This window comes from Helianthus annuus, chromosome 14 (genome assembly GCF_002127325.2).
Source record: "Helianthus annuus cultivar XRQ/B chromosome 14, HanXRQr2.0-SUNRISE, whole genome shotgun sequence".
NCBI classification, from domain to species: Eukaryota; Viridiplantae; Streptophyta; class Magnoliopsida; order Asterales; family Asteraceae; genus Helianthus; species Helianthus annuus.
The window spans coordinates 30484138-30499576 of NC_035446.2; the positions used below are offsets into that span (position 1 = coordinate 30484138).

The 15439-nt window shown below is 37.9% G+C and overlaps 1 protein-coding gene across 1 annotated transcript; it reads right to left on the bottom strand.

Moving 5' to 3' along the window:
• Nucleotides 1–13224: 13224 nt before the first annotated feature.
• LOC110885283 lies at nucleotides 13225–14665 on the bottom strand. The gene is made up of 2 exons (XM_022132964.1): nucleotides 14179–14665; nucleotides 13225–13961 (listed from the first exon to the last, which is right to left on the bottom strand). The coding sequence occupies exons 1-2, from the start codon at nucleotides 14663–14665 to the stop codon at nucleotides 13225–13227; spliced, it is 1224 nt and encodes a 407-aa protein (XP_021988656.1).
• Nucleotides 14666–15439: the final 774 nt, after the last annotated feature.

The window sequence follows — 15439 nt, forward strand, 5'->3', positions numbered from 1 at the left end:
ATATATTTTTCTTCTTCATCATCACTGCTTTTGTCAACCGGTGATTGATCAAACTCTACAAATTTTCAGAATCAGCATCTGATACACCAGAATCAGATGGTGGTTGATCAAATACAACTTCCTTTTCTGAAGTAACATCATTCTGTATACTCTCATCAGAACTCGATAAACTCTCATCTGAACCCTCTGAAATTTCTCCAAATCTTTCTGAAAGTTCATCGGTACTTTCTGAATTTCCATCCTCACTAGACACATTTACCCCAATCGATTTCATCCAAGTAGCAAACAGATCTGGCTCTCGGACGATCTTGGCAATGAAAGCTTTAAACTCTCCCTTCTCATCCACAAACATATCCCAACTAAAACCTTCTGGTAGTTTCTCATCATCTTGATCAATTATGCGTGCTGCTATACCTTCAAATGATATGTAATCACTCCAGCTGAAATCTACCAAACATGCTCTTTTGGGATCTTCAATCTTCCTCCCATGAGTCGTTTGTGGTTCTTGAGATTGACCAACTTGTTGATAGATAGCTTTGCGGTAATAATCATCTTTCCCAAATGGATTCTGTGCTCCGCTAGCTTCTCTTCCCTTGCACTCCCGTTTGAAATGGACTTTCTCCCTGCATCGAAAACAAGTAACTTTAGATTTATCAAAACCTAAAGTAGATACATGAGCATCAAGAAAGTCATTTCTCCCGGTAATTGTTTTGAACTTCTCAGCACGTCGAAGAACACTTGCAAGACACCATTTAATATCCATGAGTTCCATTTCTTCGGCGTCTATCTGATCGTAATCCTCCTTTGTAAGCATAGGATTTCCGATCCGACCAGCAACAATAAACGGAATGAACCACCTCTCTTGTGAACTGGAAACGAATTCAAACCATGTGACACAAAATTCACTTTCACAAATTCTAAATCCAGTTTCAACTCCAAAAACTTGTTATGCTTTGAACTTGGGCCGATACTATGACTTGGGTTGAATATACTTAACACCTTTTGAATGAACCCAACGTTCTAATGATAGCCACAACTTTTAATAGGAACTCACAATCCACTAATCTAAACACTGATTAGGCCGCAAGTACTAACTGCTCATTGGGCCATGCACTTAACATTTTTTAATTGGACCTTTAATCGATTTCACATGCAATCTCTATTCAAAATTTGTGCGGACAAACTAATTCACATGTAAGACTCTTGTTAACCGATTGGACCTCCAAATTCACTTAAAACAAAATTTTCACTTCCACTATGACATATGTTACGAATGAGATGATAAGACCGTTTGATGACACAACTGACATACACATTTATGTTCAAAATCCGACAATGACTATTATACTCAACTCTGATTTGACCGTTTTTTTTAATCAGCTTTTATGCACAATGTCACGATTAGATCACAACTTGTACTACCATTATATTCCAAAAACAATTTTAATATCTACTAAAAATTGATTGGACCACTAAAACCCACTAGAACTTTTTCTTTTTTTTAATTGGACCAAAGTTATTATGTGAACATATGATAGGGCCAAATTTTTTAGACAATGATTTGGCCTCATAATCCACAAATCCTTCAACTCATTGGATCTAAGACATTGACAATTAAAGAACTCATTGGGTCAATTAACAAAGCCGGTTGTTTTTTTTTAATTTTTTTATGTCAGACTATTTTTAGTCATCTCATAAGCCTATTGGGCCTTTTTATGTGTCAAAACTATTAGATTCTTTTATTGTGGCCGACAACAAACTGAACTTCACTGATGTCAGATAAGCGAACCCGATTTGTGATTATGAGTGAACCCATGTCGAACTTTGAGCGGACCTCACATGACAGAAAAGCGAACCCGATTTGTTGTTATGAGCGAACCTATGTTGAACTTTGAGCGGACCTCACATGACAGAAAAGCGAACCCAACTACCAAAAGAGCGAATCTATAATGTCTTTTGAGTGAACCAAGATGTTATGAGCGGACCTGTGATGTATGAAAAAGCGAACCACACTGAACAGAAATTTGGAGCGAATCTCACAAATCACATAAGCGAACTTACTATTTTTGGAGTGGATCTACCTTAAAAGTGTCCTAAAAGCGAACCAAACCTGAAATTTTGGAGTGGATCTATGAATTTCAGTGACACAAAAGCGAACTATGATGATGCCGTAAAAGCGGACCTGTACGTTTGACGCGAAAACGAACCGAAAAACCTCGATTTCTCCTAAACGGCTAGGAGTTTCGATCTGAAACTTGGTAGGGTTGTAGATCAGGTGTACACGCACAACATATCCAAAAATCAGCTGAAACGGACCGTGAAATCTCGGTCTGACGAAGAAAGAAGGTGTAGAAGTAAGAATATGTGACGAAATCCAGCAAATTTCAATAGAACTCCTCCTCTTGAAGCTCTGATACCACTTGTAGGATCGGATTCTGACCCGAACGAGTCTATCAGAGGAGTTTTGATCAGATACAGGTGCGGAAAACAAGTACCTGATGTAGAAACAGCTAAATATCTTCTTAAATCACTTTTCTGATTAATTTGACAGCGTTTACATTCAATCCTCACACCGGCAGCACCTCGGTATGGAATTTCGGAAGTTACAAATGAGGTCCTCTTTTGTGGTATATATAGGTGAGTAGGTCCCCTTATACGGACATGTCCGTATAAACGGACCTGCCATAAAAACGGACCTACTATGTCCGTAAAAGCGGACCTACACTCTAAAACACGTAAAAAACACGCCCTAATCTATACATTACAAAGAAAGACTCGATCTAAGACGAAATCAACAGATGTAGTGCACCAACAATCTGTCTATCGCCTCCGTCAATCTAGTCCGTAGCAGAAATTGAAGAAAACGAGATTTATATTGTTATATTAGTGATAGTTAGTCAAAAAGGCAAGGTGGCATAATTGTAATTAATGAGAAACCTCATTAAACCCCTTGGCCTATAAATAGGAGGCTTATGCCTTTGTTTTAGAACTTTTGGAACTTTTACATCTTGGAGAGCTAGAGGCTAGAGAGAGAAGCTAGAGAGAGAAAGTTCATTGTTTGTGATTCAGGTGCTGTACGTTTTCAGATTCATCAATAGAATCACAGTTTAGATTACGTTTCGTGTGTTCGGTCACGTTCGTGTACGGATTCCGCACGTCACACGTTCGGTTACGCAATCGTTTCGGAGTCAAAACCGGTCCAACAAGTGGTATCAGAGCAGGAGCTCGATTGCACTGATCTATCACACGATTTCGCACAGGATTACATCAGATTCAGATTCGAATTTCATCTATTCTTCATCTTTTTCATATTTTTCACGGTTTTTACTAATTTTCGTCGAATCGAACAGGTTTTTACGGTCCGTTTCAGCTGAATTTTGGATATGTTGTGCGTAAACATCTGATCTACAACCCTACCAAGTTTCAGATCGAAACTCCTAGCCGTTTAGGAGAAATCGAAGTTTTTCCGTTCGAATTCGCGACATAGTTGCAGGTTCGCTTTTACGAACAAGCGAGATCCGCTCAAACGAACCTGGATGGTTCGCTCATAGTAACATTGTCAAAAGGTCCGCTTTTATGGTTCAATAAAGGTCCGCTCCAAGTGTTTTTTTTCAGATCCGCTCATACAGATCCGCTCCAAATTACATGTTTGGTCCGCTTATTAGTCAGTTAAGAGATTCGCTCATAGAGATTAACTGTTGAGGTTCGCTCATAGGGTAACTATTGTGGTCCGCTTATTTGTCAAAAGGTTTGCTTATTTGGTATTAAGAGGTCCGCTCATTAGGTTACTCGTGTGGTTCGCTCGTTGTGCATTAATCAGTGGTCCGCTCATATTGTTCATTAGTAGTGGTTCGCTTTTGTGTCATCGTCTTCACTTGGTTTTTGAATAAGATAATAAGTCACCGCCCACTTACTTTGAGGCCCAATCACAATCGATGATGAAGTGTTTTTGTCTGCTAAGTGGTTGTTAAGGTCCAATAGAAGTTTAAATGGATATATGAATGCATGTGGACATTATACGATCATTGGGTATTGTGTTGTCAAAGATGCCGTCCATTTACTAACGGTCTTACAAGTCTGTCCAATTTATATCCTTTTGAAATAAAGTCACCGCCCCATACAAAGGTCGGCCCAAGATCGTTTATAGTCTCGGCCCAAATTACGATCAAGTCTTAAAGAAGCCCAACAGAAGTGAATTGTTTGTCTAAGTGTCTTCGGTCCAATTTGAATTCATTTTGTCCCGATCAAGTCTAGTCATTCAGTGATTTCACTTCAACGATATTGAAACAAGTTCGCGAGTCTTCGACACGAGTCCTAGATCAATTCCACTCTCACACTTTTACATAGTTAGTTCATTTTTTAAACTGATTGTTTGATTGTTTTGATTCAGGTGATTAAAGATGTCAAACAACGGTGAAGAGTTCTACAACACATTCTACAACGCATTCACTTCCGAATCATCAGATAAAAGATCTGAGTTGAAAGAATATTCAAGAGAGATTTCGGAAAATTTGAAGTTTGAAAACATGTACGGAAGCCAACAGAAGCCACCAAAGTTAATGAAAGTTGAAGACTATAACCGGTGGAAAAACAGATTTGAAGGTTGGGTGAAAGCTTTCGCTCCTGAAAGCTGGTTAAAGTTAGTGAGTGAATATCAAGCACCAGAGAAAGAAGGAGGAGAGTTAATCAATGAAAAAGATTTTACTGAGAAAGATGTAAAAAATGTTGTGGCTGAATATCGGATGATAACGTTGATCAAACAGTCAGTAAGAGAGGATATTATCTCGTTGCTTGAACAAAAAAAAAAACTTCAAAGAGGTTGTGGGAGGCGTTAGAGAAAAAGTGTGTTGGTAGTAATGAGATTGTCAAAAATAAAAAGAAATTGTTGCGTAAAGAATTTGATGTATTCAGTTGTATGAAAAACGAATCTGTATGTAAAATGATCGAGAGGTTTGGACATCTGAAAATGGAACTGGCCAGATATGAAATCAAAGTGTCTGAAGAGGAGATGGTGGATAAATTGTTTGATGCATTGCCCAAAGATCAAGATTGGCAATACTTTGCTCTAATGCTGAAGAATACAATCAAGCCTGATGATTTAAAAGTGGATTTGCTGATCGAAAGGCTTGAAAGCCATGAGTTGGAGATAAAAAGATCCAAAGTCAACAGTCCAGCTTATCAGCTGAATGTGGAACTGTATTACAGAGGAAATATACCACAAGCTGGGTCTCCAAAAACAACATTCTCTGCAGAAAGCTCGAGTACAGTAAACAATGAAAATCTTCACAGTGGTTCTTCTTCAAATGCTTCAGATCAATCTGCTTCAAAGAAACTATTCCAGTATAATATCGCAGTAGATTTGAAGAATGGACAGAATTTCAGCGAAGAATCGGCAAAACAACAGATGGTTTTCCTGGCATCTGTACTTGAATCGTATGAATGCCTCGTTGCAGGGAAGATTGGCAATACCAATTTGACGAAAGAAGATTATGATCAGCTAGACCCCGAAGAGATGGAACTTATGGATATAAGATGGTGCATGGCCAGTGCGGTTCGTCGAGCACAGCGGTTCATGGAGATCACGGGGAGAAAGTCAATTGGTGGACCAACTACCAAACTGGGATTTGATAAATCCAAAGTGACATGTTTCAAATGCAAACAAAAAGGTCACTTCAAGCGCGAGTGCAGAAATGCGTATGCTGCTGATGATTCTGAGAACCCATTCAACGAAGATTATTACAAGAAAGCGATTTATCATCAGAACAAGTCCGAGCCACCAAGATTGAAACAGCCGGAAGAAAAATCAAGGGCTCTTGCAGTTATATATGATGATGAAGGTTATGATTGGAGCAAAGAGGTTCTACCAGAAAAAGATGCAGTTGGATATGCATTTGTTGCAAATGATGATCATGATGCCTGGTGGCGAAGAGATAGTACGAGATGGGAGATTAGCAAGTTAAATGAACCATTTCAAGAAGCACAAAGAGCCAAGAGATGGAAAGAAGAGTTAGAGTGTTACATGGATCCACAGGTAAATCCAGTAGTTGATCCGATAAAAGTGGATTTTGATGCTGTAACCAATTTGTTTCCAAGTGAACATACTTTCAACACAAGAAGGCTGTCTGACAAAAGTTATCTGCCAGATTTGATGAACAAGTTAAAGGAGGTTTTTGAATCAAGTCTACCGAAGGTAGTAGAGATGAGAAAGAGAAAAGAAGAAGAATTGAAGAAGTTGATTGAAGAAGTGAAGGCTGATGCAAAGACTGCTGCTGAGAAAGCACAGAAATCTGAAGAGAAAGGAAATGCTGAGAAGAAAGAAGGAAAAGAGGAGAAGGCAGTGGAAGATCAGAAAGCTGAGAAAGAAGATTTGGTGCTGAAAGAAAATGAGGTAAATAAATCTTCTGACTCATCAAATGTTGAGATTGTTGATAAAAATGAAAACAAGTGCAGGAATTGCATAGAAGTGTGCAAAGCCTGTACAGAAAAAGATGACATCATAAAAATAAAAGATAATGAAATGAATAAACTTGAAGATGTTTTAAAAATGAAATGTAAAGAAAGAATTGAAACAGAAGAAAGTTTAAAATTAAAAGTTGAGAAGTTAACACAGAAATGTCATGATTTTGAAGAAGAAAATAAGATTTTGAAAGAAAAATGTGCCGCAAAATGTGTTGATTGTGTTGAGAAAGAATCTAAATTTCTTGAGTTACAAAAACAACATGATTCTTTAAAATGGTCGAGTCAGAGAGTACAAGAAGCTTATGATACTTTGAAGAGCCAAGTCAAAAGTTTTGATCAAAGACTGTCTGAAACTTTAACAACCAAAGAAATGTATGAAAGAAAGTTTAAAGAAAAGCAAATTGAATTGAACAAGTGTGTTGATGAAATTGCTAATCTTAAACAAGTCTTGGCTGAAAAAGAAAAGATTGTTACAAAACTTCAAAGTTATCATAACTCTTCGTACATTCTCGAACGCATTTTCAATATCACACCGGATGACAAAGATACTGATAATTGCAAAAACGGTATTGGTTCAGAATTTCATCAGGTACCACCACCATTGAGAGACAATTACACTTTTTATGATGAGGAAAAGGTTGCAAAGGGTTTGAACATAGCTGACCAATTACCTGAAAGTATCGATGTGTTTTATACCAAATCTGATGATGCTAATGATTCAGAGGTGGTGAGTAAGGTGGTTGATAGTGTTTTGAAAGATGAATCTACAAAAGGTAAGTCTGAATCACAGGATGAAGATGAAGGAAATCTTTATGATGGATATCTGAAAGATACAAAATCCTAGAAGAATTTGAATGATGATTCAAAAGGATTGGTTTATACCATGATTGGATCGGACAAACTATTCTTAGATGTTGTTTTCCCGATTCAAAATGTGATTTCAGAGAAAATTGACAAAGTTTTCAAGATGGTTGAAATTGAGAAATCTGAAATGTCAAAGTTTGCGGGTAAAGGTTACAAAGGTTCTTATAACAAACCTGGTTCTAAGAAGAAAAACATGAAGGCTGGTTTGGGTTATAAGAAGAAACAAAATCGGAACAAAACTGAAATGCCAAATTTTCAGACAAAAATAAGTTTTGTTCAAGGAAAAAGCTTCACAGAAGAGGAAAAACTCAAAATTGGACAACAGTCTAATGCAGAGTTTGAGGCTATGAAAAAGAAACAACATCAGGCCAAGGATGTTTCAAAGAAAGTGTGTTTTAAATGTGATCAAATTGGACATGTTGCACGAAAGTGTCCAAATCCAAAGCCTGCTGAGGTTGAAAAACAGACATCTGAGAGTGTGAAACCAAGGTCAACCAGATTTGATTCGAGACAAACTTGGAGGTATAATACAAACAAGTTTGCCTCAAATCAAAACTGGAAATCAAAACCGAACAGGTTCAATTCTAGACAGACCTGGAATTCTCACACACCCAGATTGAGAACGACACAGAGTTGGAGAACATCTGTTGATATGACAAAACCTCAAGAGTTTTGGAAACCTAAAAATGTTGTTCAAAATCAAAAGGTTCAGAAAGGAACAAATTTTTACAAAAGAGGTACCCCGGGAGGTCAAGTGTGGAGTGTTAAGAAACATATCAATTCGATAAAAGAAGAAAAAGTTGAGGTTAAAATTGATGATGTTTTTGAGAAAAATGACAGGAATTATCCGGTTTTACATGGAAGAATTCATGTTCAATTACCTGAGTCTAAACAGGCTTGGGTTGCTTTGTTCAAATGATCAAATTGTTGATTGTGCAGGTGCTCAATGGTGCTGAAGATTGTGAGATTGTTAGTTGGAACAGCTTGGCACAGGAAGAGGTTGAAGAACCCTGGTTTTGGTCAAACAGGGAGTTTGTTTGTTGTTTTGTGTAACTGTGTGATGTTTGATGTTATTTCTGTTTGAATAAGTATTGACTGAATACGCCGAAACCCTCACGGCTGAACAAACATGATTACTGTCACAGATTGAAAAACGGTTTTCTAACTGTCAAAATCAATGGGTTGTAAATCATGGGGGTACTTGATAATAGATTTTCTGCAAATCAGAGCACTTTAAGCAGAAAATGGATGGCGAAACAAAGCTATCAGTATCGCTTTGTCAAATTTTCTTTAATGATTTTGCATTTTAGGGGGAGAAAGATTGTCAGAAAATACAAAAACATTAGAAAATTTGAAAAAGCCAAAAACATTAAAATTCAAAAATTTTGAGTTGTGCGTAAAAAGAGGAAATGATAGCACATCAGTAGACAGTTACAATATGCTAAAGAAATGTAATGATTATATAGCGTTAAACAGTCTCACTGATGATATGTCGATAGGTTTTTATACACTTAGTAAACTTTTTCGGGATATAAACCTAAATTCAAACACTTGCTTATTTCGTAGGGAACACTACTTGAATATATAGGTAACCCCTGAAATCTCGTTTGAAAGGTCCCATATTCTGAGATACTAGGTCTTTATACTCAGTGATATCTGGGGTATTATTCCGGGACTTCTGCTGTATGGAAGTACTGACCTAGTCCCTGAATAATACTTTCTGCAAATGCTTGAAACATAGCATCGCCCTCAGCAAGCTGATGAAACAATAAAATTGATAGTCGCTGCTGTTGTAATCAAAAGATCCTCTAAAGGGGACACACCGAAAAGTCAAAGCCGTCATCTCTCTGCGTATACGGAAGTATCGACCTGAGCTCTCACGGCCCTCGCATTTAACCCCTTACAGATATCATTTGTGGTATACTCACCTGTAAGACTGAATATCTAGGATTCTGGATACGGGAGTATATTCAAGAGGTGGGACACATGAATGAGTTTAAATTCTTAAAAACACCTAAATCGTATCCTGAATCAGCTGAAATTTGTATGAAAATTTAAGATGGATCAGTATATCGACAATCTAAGTGAATTGTTTAATTCTTAATGTGAAATTAAGCTCAATGGTACTTGTGACTTGTCAAAAACTGATATGATCCTCTGACGCATACTCAAAACAAAAATATTATTTGTAAATATGTTTGTACATATTTCTTTACTGATTTATATTTTCAGAAAATACAAAAAGATTTTGATTTCTGCTTTATTTTCGACAACCGATGTCTGAGTTGCTGAGTTTCAAAATCTGAGAAAGCTGATTGTGTTTCTGAAAATAAAACAAGTTCATTAATTTGATACTTGAATTAAAATCAAAATTTCAAAAACAGTTTGTGATATCTCCAAGGTCATTAATTTGGACTTGGATGATAAACTGTGAGGGGGTTGGATTCTTTAATGCTGCCATATCTATGATGTATGCTGATAGGGGGAGTGGATTAGAGAATTTGTTTGATGATTTTTAAACGTTGTTACTTATAAATATTTGAGTGTTGCAGATGTTATACCAAACTACGATCCCGAAAGCCGAGTCTAAGGGGGAGTCTGAAGACGAGCTCAACGCAAACGGAAGCGTGCAAAGAGCCAGGTATCGTTCCTGGAAGAGCTTGTAAACGGAAAGCCAGGTGTCGATCCCAAAAGCACGGAAGCTTGACGAAAGGGGGAGCCTGAAGAGTTTACCGAAAGGGGGAGCTGAAGCTGAAGACAGATCCACGGGGATTCTGTTCAAACTAAAGAGAGTGTACGTTGATGAAGACGTGTTAAAGCTTCAAGAAGACTCAAGAGAGAGAGAGAAAGAAAAGTCGCTACGAGCTTGACTACGGCAATATCCAAGGGGGAGTCTGTTAGTGCATTATCGCCTCCGTCAATCTAGTCCGTAGCAGAAATTGAAGAAAACGAGATTTATATTGTTATATTAGTGATAGTTAGTCAAAAAGGCAAGGTGGCATAATTGTAATTAATGAGAAACCTCATTAAACCCCTTGGCCTATAAATAGGAGGCTTATGCCTTTGTTTTAGAACTTTTGGAACTTTTACATCTTGGAGAGCTAGAGGCTAGAGAGAGAAGCTAGAGAGAGAAAGTTCATTGTTTGTGATTCAGGTGCTGTACGTTTTCAGATTCATCAATAGAATCACAGTTTAGATTACGTTTCGTGTGTTCGGTCACGTTCGTGTACGGATTCCGCTCGTCACACGTTCGGTTACGCAATCGTTTCGGAGTCAAAACCGGTCCAACACAGGTCCTAGTGGGTTAAATCCCACGGGTTCTTAAACGATATTAGCCAGGTTGAACCGGCTCTGAAAGACAGGGGTAGGGTCGCCAAAGGAATGGTGTGAGTTCGACCGCTGTAATGGTTTGAAAGATGGCGGTTGGTTGTTGGGCTCGTTCTCGGATTGGGGCCCAAAAGAATCCAGATACGAAGGTGAGGAACTGAGGGAGACTGACCACCTCCCGGGTTCGACGTAGAGCCTCCATGGCTCCTGAGGGCTTGTACTCATGGTGATCGATGGCGTTCACCGGTGCGAAGGCCCGACTTCATGGTCATGGCCCGTAACTGGGCCCTTGCCTCTTCCTCTCAAAAATCTTGGCGGCATTTTCGACCTGCAAACATGGTTAAGATAACAACCAATATATATAAAAATAATGACCAAATAAAACAAAAACAAAACAGAGTTTGTCCTATGTTCGTTGTCTAGACTCGGAACTCGCGGAATGTGCAATTTGTGCACTGAGATTAAACACAAATGGCTAGTGTTTAATTCACTCAGTGTTGGCTCTGATACCAACCTCTCACACCCTTAATTTCCACGTGTCACCGGTGGGCCCGGTGGGGGAGTATCGTGACGTAATTGATATCATCATAGTCAAACAACACAAATTATAATGCACAGCGGAAGCAAAAAGATAGATTTATTTCAACCAAACAAAATGTAATATCCAAGTATCACAATGTAGCTGAAATAGATCCACAGGCGGATCAAAATAAAGAGGAGAACTATTCAACAGATTCATGGCATCCAAGCTTGCGAGACTCTAACGATGCTAAGGAGAGACCAGCCTATTACGTGTAGAACCTGCACTTAATCTTTTTGGGGAAAAATACGTCAGTTTGCACTGGTAAATACAATTTAACTGACTCATTTTGAAAAGGTTTTAAAAATTGATTTGAATGCACATGGCACAAAAACTTTTTATAACTTGGGATAATTAATCATATTTAAACTTGTAAAAGAATTACATGTTCGTTATGCGTTTAGTCGCCCGGTTCATGCCGGGTTTAAGATTAATAGACACACCACATAGTATAAACCCGCGGCGGGAAACCAACGGGTATACCTTAATAAATATGGACACACTGTCGGGTGTACGCCTACGCCCGCGTGTCAAGGTCGTGGCCATTTCATGAATGATGCCAAGGATATCCGGGACATGGTCATTAAACTCCCAAAGGCGTAAAACAAACAAAACAAATTTTTAAACGGGTCATCTTGATAATACTTAACCACCAATCGATTAAGGTCAAATGCCCGACCAAGCGGTATTTTATATATCGTACCCCAAGCCCGTATAGGGAAAATAAGTTAAAAGTATTTACCTGAGCAAGTATAAACCACAACAAGCAAGTGCAAGTATCTTTTACTGGATCTCCTATTCTGGAACGAAGGTTTATAATAACCTATTAGATTCCTAACGGGTCTTTAATTTAGCCTAAGCTTAGACCGGTTAGTTTCAAGGAATGAATACGGTTTAATCGCGCGGAAGGCGAAAAACCGGCTTAGAATGTGGCTTTGACCCGACAAGCTTGCATGCTTGTTTAATATGGGTAACTTAAACACATTCTAGATTTTGAGACAAAAATGATATGGTTTGACCCGTTTCGGCTAATATGTGTAAACTAGTTACATAAGCCGATCCGAACGCGAAAGTGCGTAACAGGTAGCCATATAAATCATATACAAGTTTCCTGAGATTATATGCACTAAATATTTGTGATATAAGTAAGATATGTCCTATTATGCCCAAAATAATTTTAGACTCAAATTATGCCTCATAAGGGCGTTTTGGTCATTTTAAAGGGTATAAAAGAGTTAAACTAGTAACCTGAGTTACATATCTGAATAAATCAGTAAATATACTTAATTTATTATGTTATAACAGTAGGGTATCATATATATGTGAACTTTATTAACTATAACCATCCTATGGACCGAAAGGGCATTTTGGTAATTTCACATAAGCCTAAAAGGTTAAAACTGGAAACCTGAGTTTAAAACTTTTGTTTACTGTTATAATATGAAAATTTACTGAATATATCAGTAGGTATCAACCCTTATACATATAAACTAGTTTTGACACATACTATGTCGTAAAAATGCCTAAAAAGGCGATTTGGAGCCATTTCCGGGTTTTAAAAGAAAAGCTGATATTTTTATAATTTCAGAAGGCTCAAAATAATTTATTTAACATAATAATTCAGTAGAAAAAGGTTTGGGGTCAAAAGGATTGATAAAACTCATTTTATGGCCTAAAAGGGCAAAACCGGCAATAACCGAAATAAGCTTAAAACTCTAAGTTAGGCCATGTGTAGTCATAAAGCCCTTTTGGGGGCGTTATGCGACATGTGGCATGCCACGTCACCCCGGGGCTTTATGGGGCGTTATGCAATTTGAGGCTGTAGTCATAAAGCCCCTGTGTCATCATTACTCATTTTTTAATTTTTATTTTTTAATTCATTTGTAAGTTTTTTAAAAATAAAATTCATTTCATTAAATAAAAAAAAGTACAATAAAATAAAAAAACATTAAACTAGAAAAAAACATTAAACTAGAATAAAAAAAATTACACAATCAAAGGTTATATTTTTTTTCAATCCGCTCCTTTTGTGCCAACGCCATTTTCAAAGCTTTTCCCGTTAAGTGGTCATGCGGTTTCGAGTAGAACTCAAAGTCGTGAGCCCATTGTCTATCCCGTATAATCTCTGTAACTTCGCGGTTCTCCTCCAAACGTTTATTACCGAGTTCGTGTATGTCTTGAAGTCGCTTGTTTATCTCCGAAAATGCGTTACTCATATCCATTCCCATAGACATCAACGACGACTCGGGTTTTTTCACCCGGCTTTTTCTTCCAGGCGGTCTTGGTAGCTCCTCCACCGGCTCGTCATCCGGAATATCCTCGTTCAAGTCGGTGTTTCGAGCGTCGGAGGTTGGCGTTTTGGGTTCACCCGACTCGTTTGTTTTGGACCTCTTTGATGGCCGTGTATTTCCCGAACGACCACTCGGAGTAGATACGGTGGCCCATTTGGGGCTATGGCGAAGGATTTGCCAACACCTCATGTACGGGAAATGGCCATTAGCCTCCGTATACTCGACCAATGCCGCTTGCGTAATGTCTTCATCGTTACTTCCACTTTTCCATCCGGAAAACAAGCGTTGGTACACGGTTTGAAAGTTTGTGCATTTCTTGTTTATATCGGTCCACTTCCCCGATATAGAGTCCGGTAGGCGGTATTCGTCTCCTCTACCCATGAGATCGAAAAAAAGTTCTCGTATTCGGTTCCAAAAAACGGTTTTACTTTGATTGTTTGCTACAAAAAAAAAAAACAAAATATAATGTTAGTCTAAAATTTTAAAAAATAAAAACAGAAAATAAATAAAAAACAGAAAATAAATAAAAAACAGAAAATAAATTTAAAACAGAAAATAAATTTAAAACAGAAAATAAAAAAAACAGAAAATAAATTAAAAAACAGAAAATAAATTTAAAAATAGAAAACGAAAAAAAAACAAAGAAAAAAAACATACATATAACCGGGTCCTCCGAAACATCGATGAAAGCGCGGGTTAACGCATACTCCTCTTCGGGCTCCCACGTTATCACATTTTTTTTTACTCGGGTGGTGGTTTCCACTTTCTTTTTATGTGGCCGTTTTGCTTTTCCTTTTCCTTTTTGCGTCTCCGGTTGTGTATCCGGTACCTCGGGTTGCGTCTCCGGAACAACATCGGGTTCGTGTAGTGGGGAGCCGAAAGCTTGAGCCGAACCAAACGCTTGAGACGACCCCATCCCATCTGTGTTTTGATTCAGGTTCCACCCGTAGAGATTAGGGTCCCATGATAGCGGTTGGTTCAAAAGATTCATGAACCCGGGACTTTGTTGATTGTAATCGAGAAAACCGGAGCCGAAAGGGCTGGGTCTAGTGGGAACCGGCGACACGGGGCGAGTAGGATTACCACTTTGGTTTGGGTCCGCACTTGATCGGAGAGGAATGAAGCCACGGTTGAATGGATGCATTGTATAAAATATCAAGATTTGTAAAAAAAAATGGAAGAGATGAGAGTGTTTGAGTGTGTGTGGTAAAAAAAATAGGAGAGGAGGTAATGATTTAAAGGAAAGTTTGAAAAGAAAATTGATTTTTTTTTTACTAAAATGACCGTTTACAACAGTCAAAAAAATCAAATCCACCATTAAAACGCCGTTATAAACATCGCGCTTTCAACTTTTTTTTGGGCATAGCGCCCCGCGTATTGGTGTTCGCGGCGCCATAGCGGCGCTATGGGGGGTTATACCGCCCCACTACGTATGCTCTTATGCTCAGCCTAAAAATAAATAAAAATATTTAAAAATCCCAAAATATTATTATATATCAGTGGGTATAAAGTTTGATATAAAAAAAATTGGGTTTAGATAGGCTATATGCTAATTATGCTAATTAATTACTAAGAAAGCTTCTAATTACGCTAATGAGCATAACTCTTAATCTAGATCTCAAACTGATGTCAAATTTGGGGTATAAGTTTATAAATCAGTAACTAAACTAAGATGTCTACTCTTTTACATTTTCAAAAAATCACATTTTAATGTCATTGGACATAATGGTCAACATATGAGCATTTAACGGAAACTTGCATAATAATTGGACAACTAGTGAACCAAACCGTATAATCACAGAGGGTTATACTAACATGTAACTAGGTCCAAAAGAGGCTCTAAGGAAATCCTAAACTTGGCTAAAGCGGGTCAGAACTGAAAGTCAAAGCGAAAGTCAAACTATGCGACTTTCGGTTC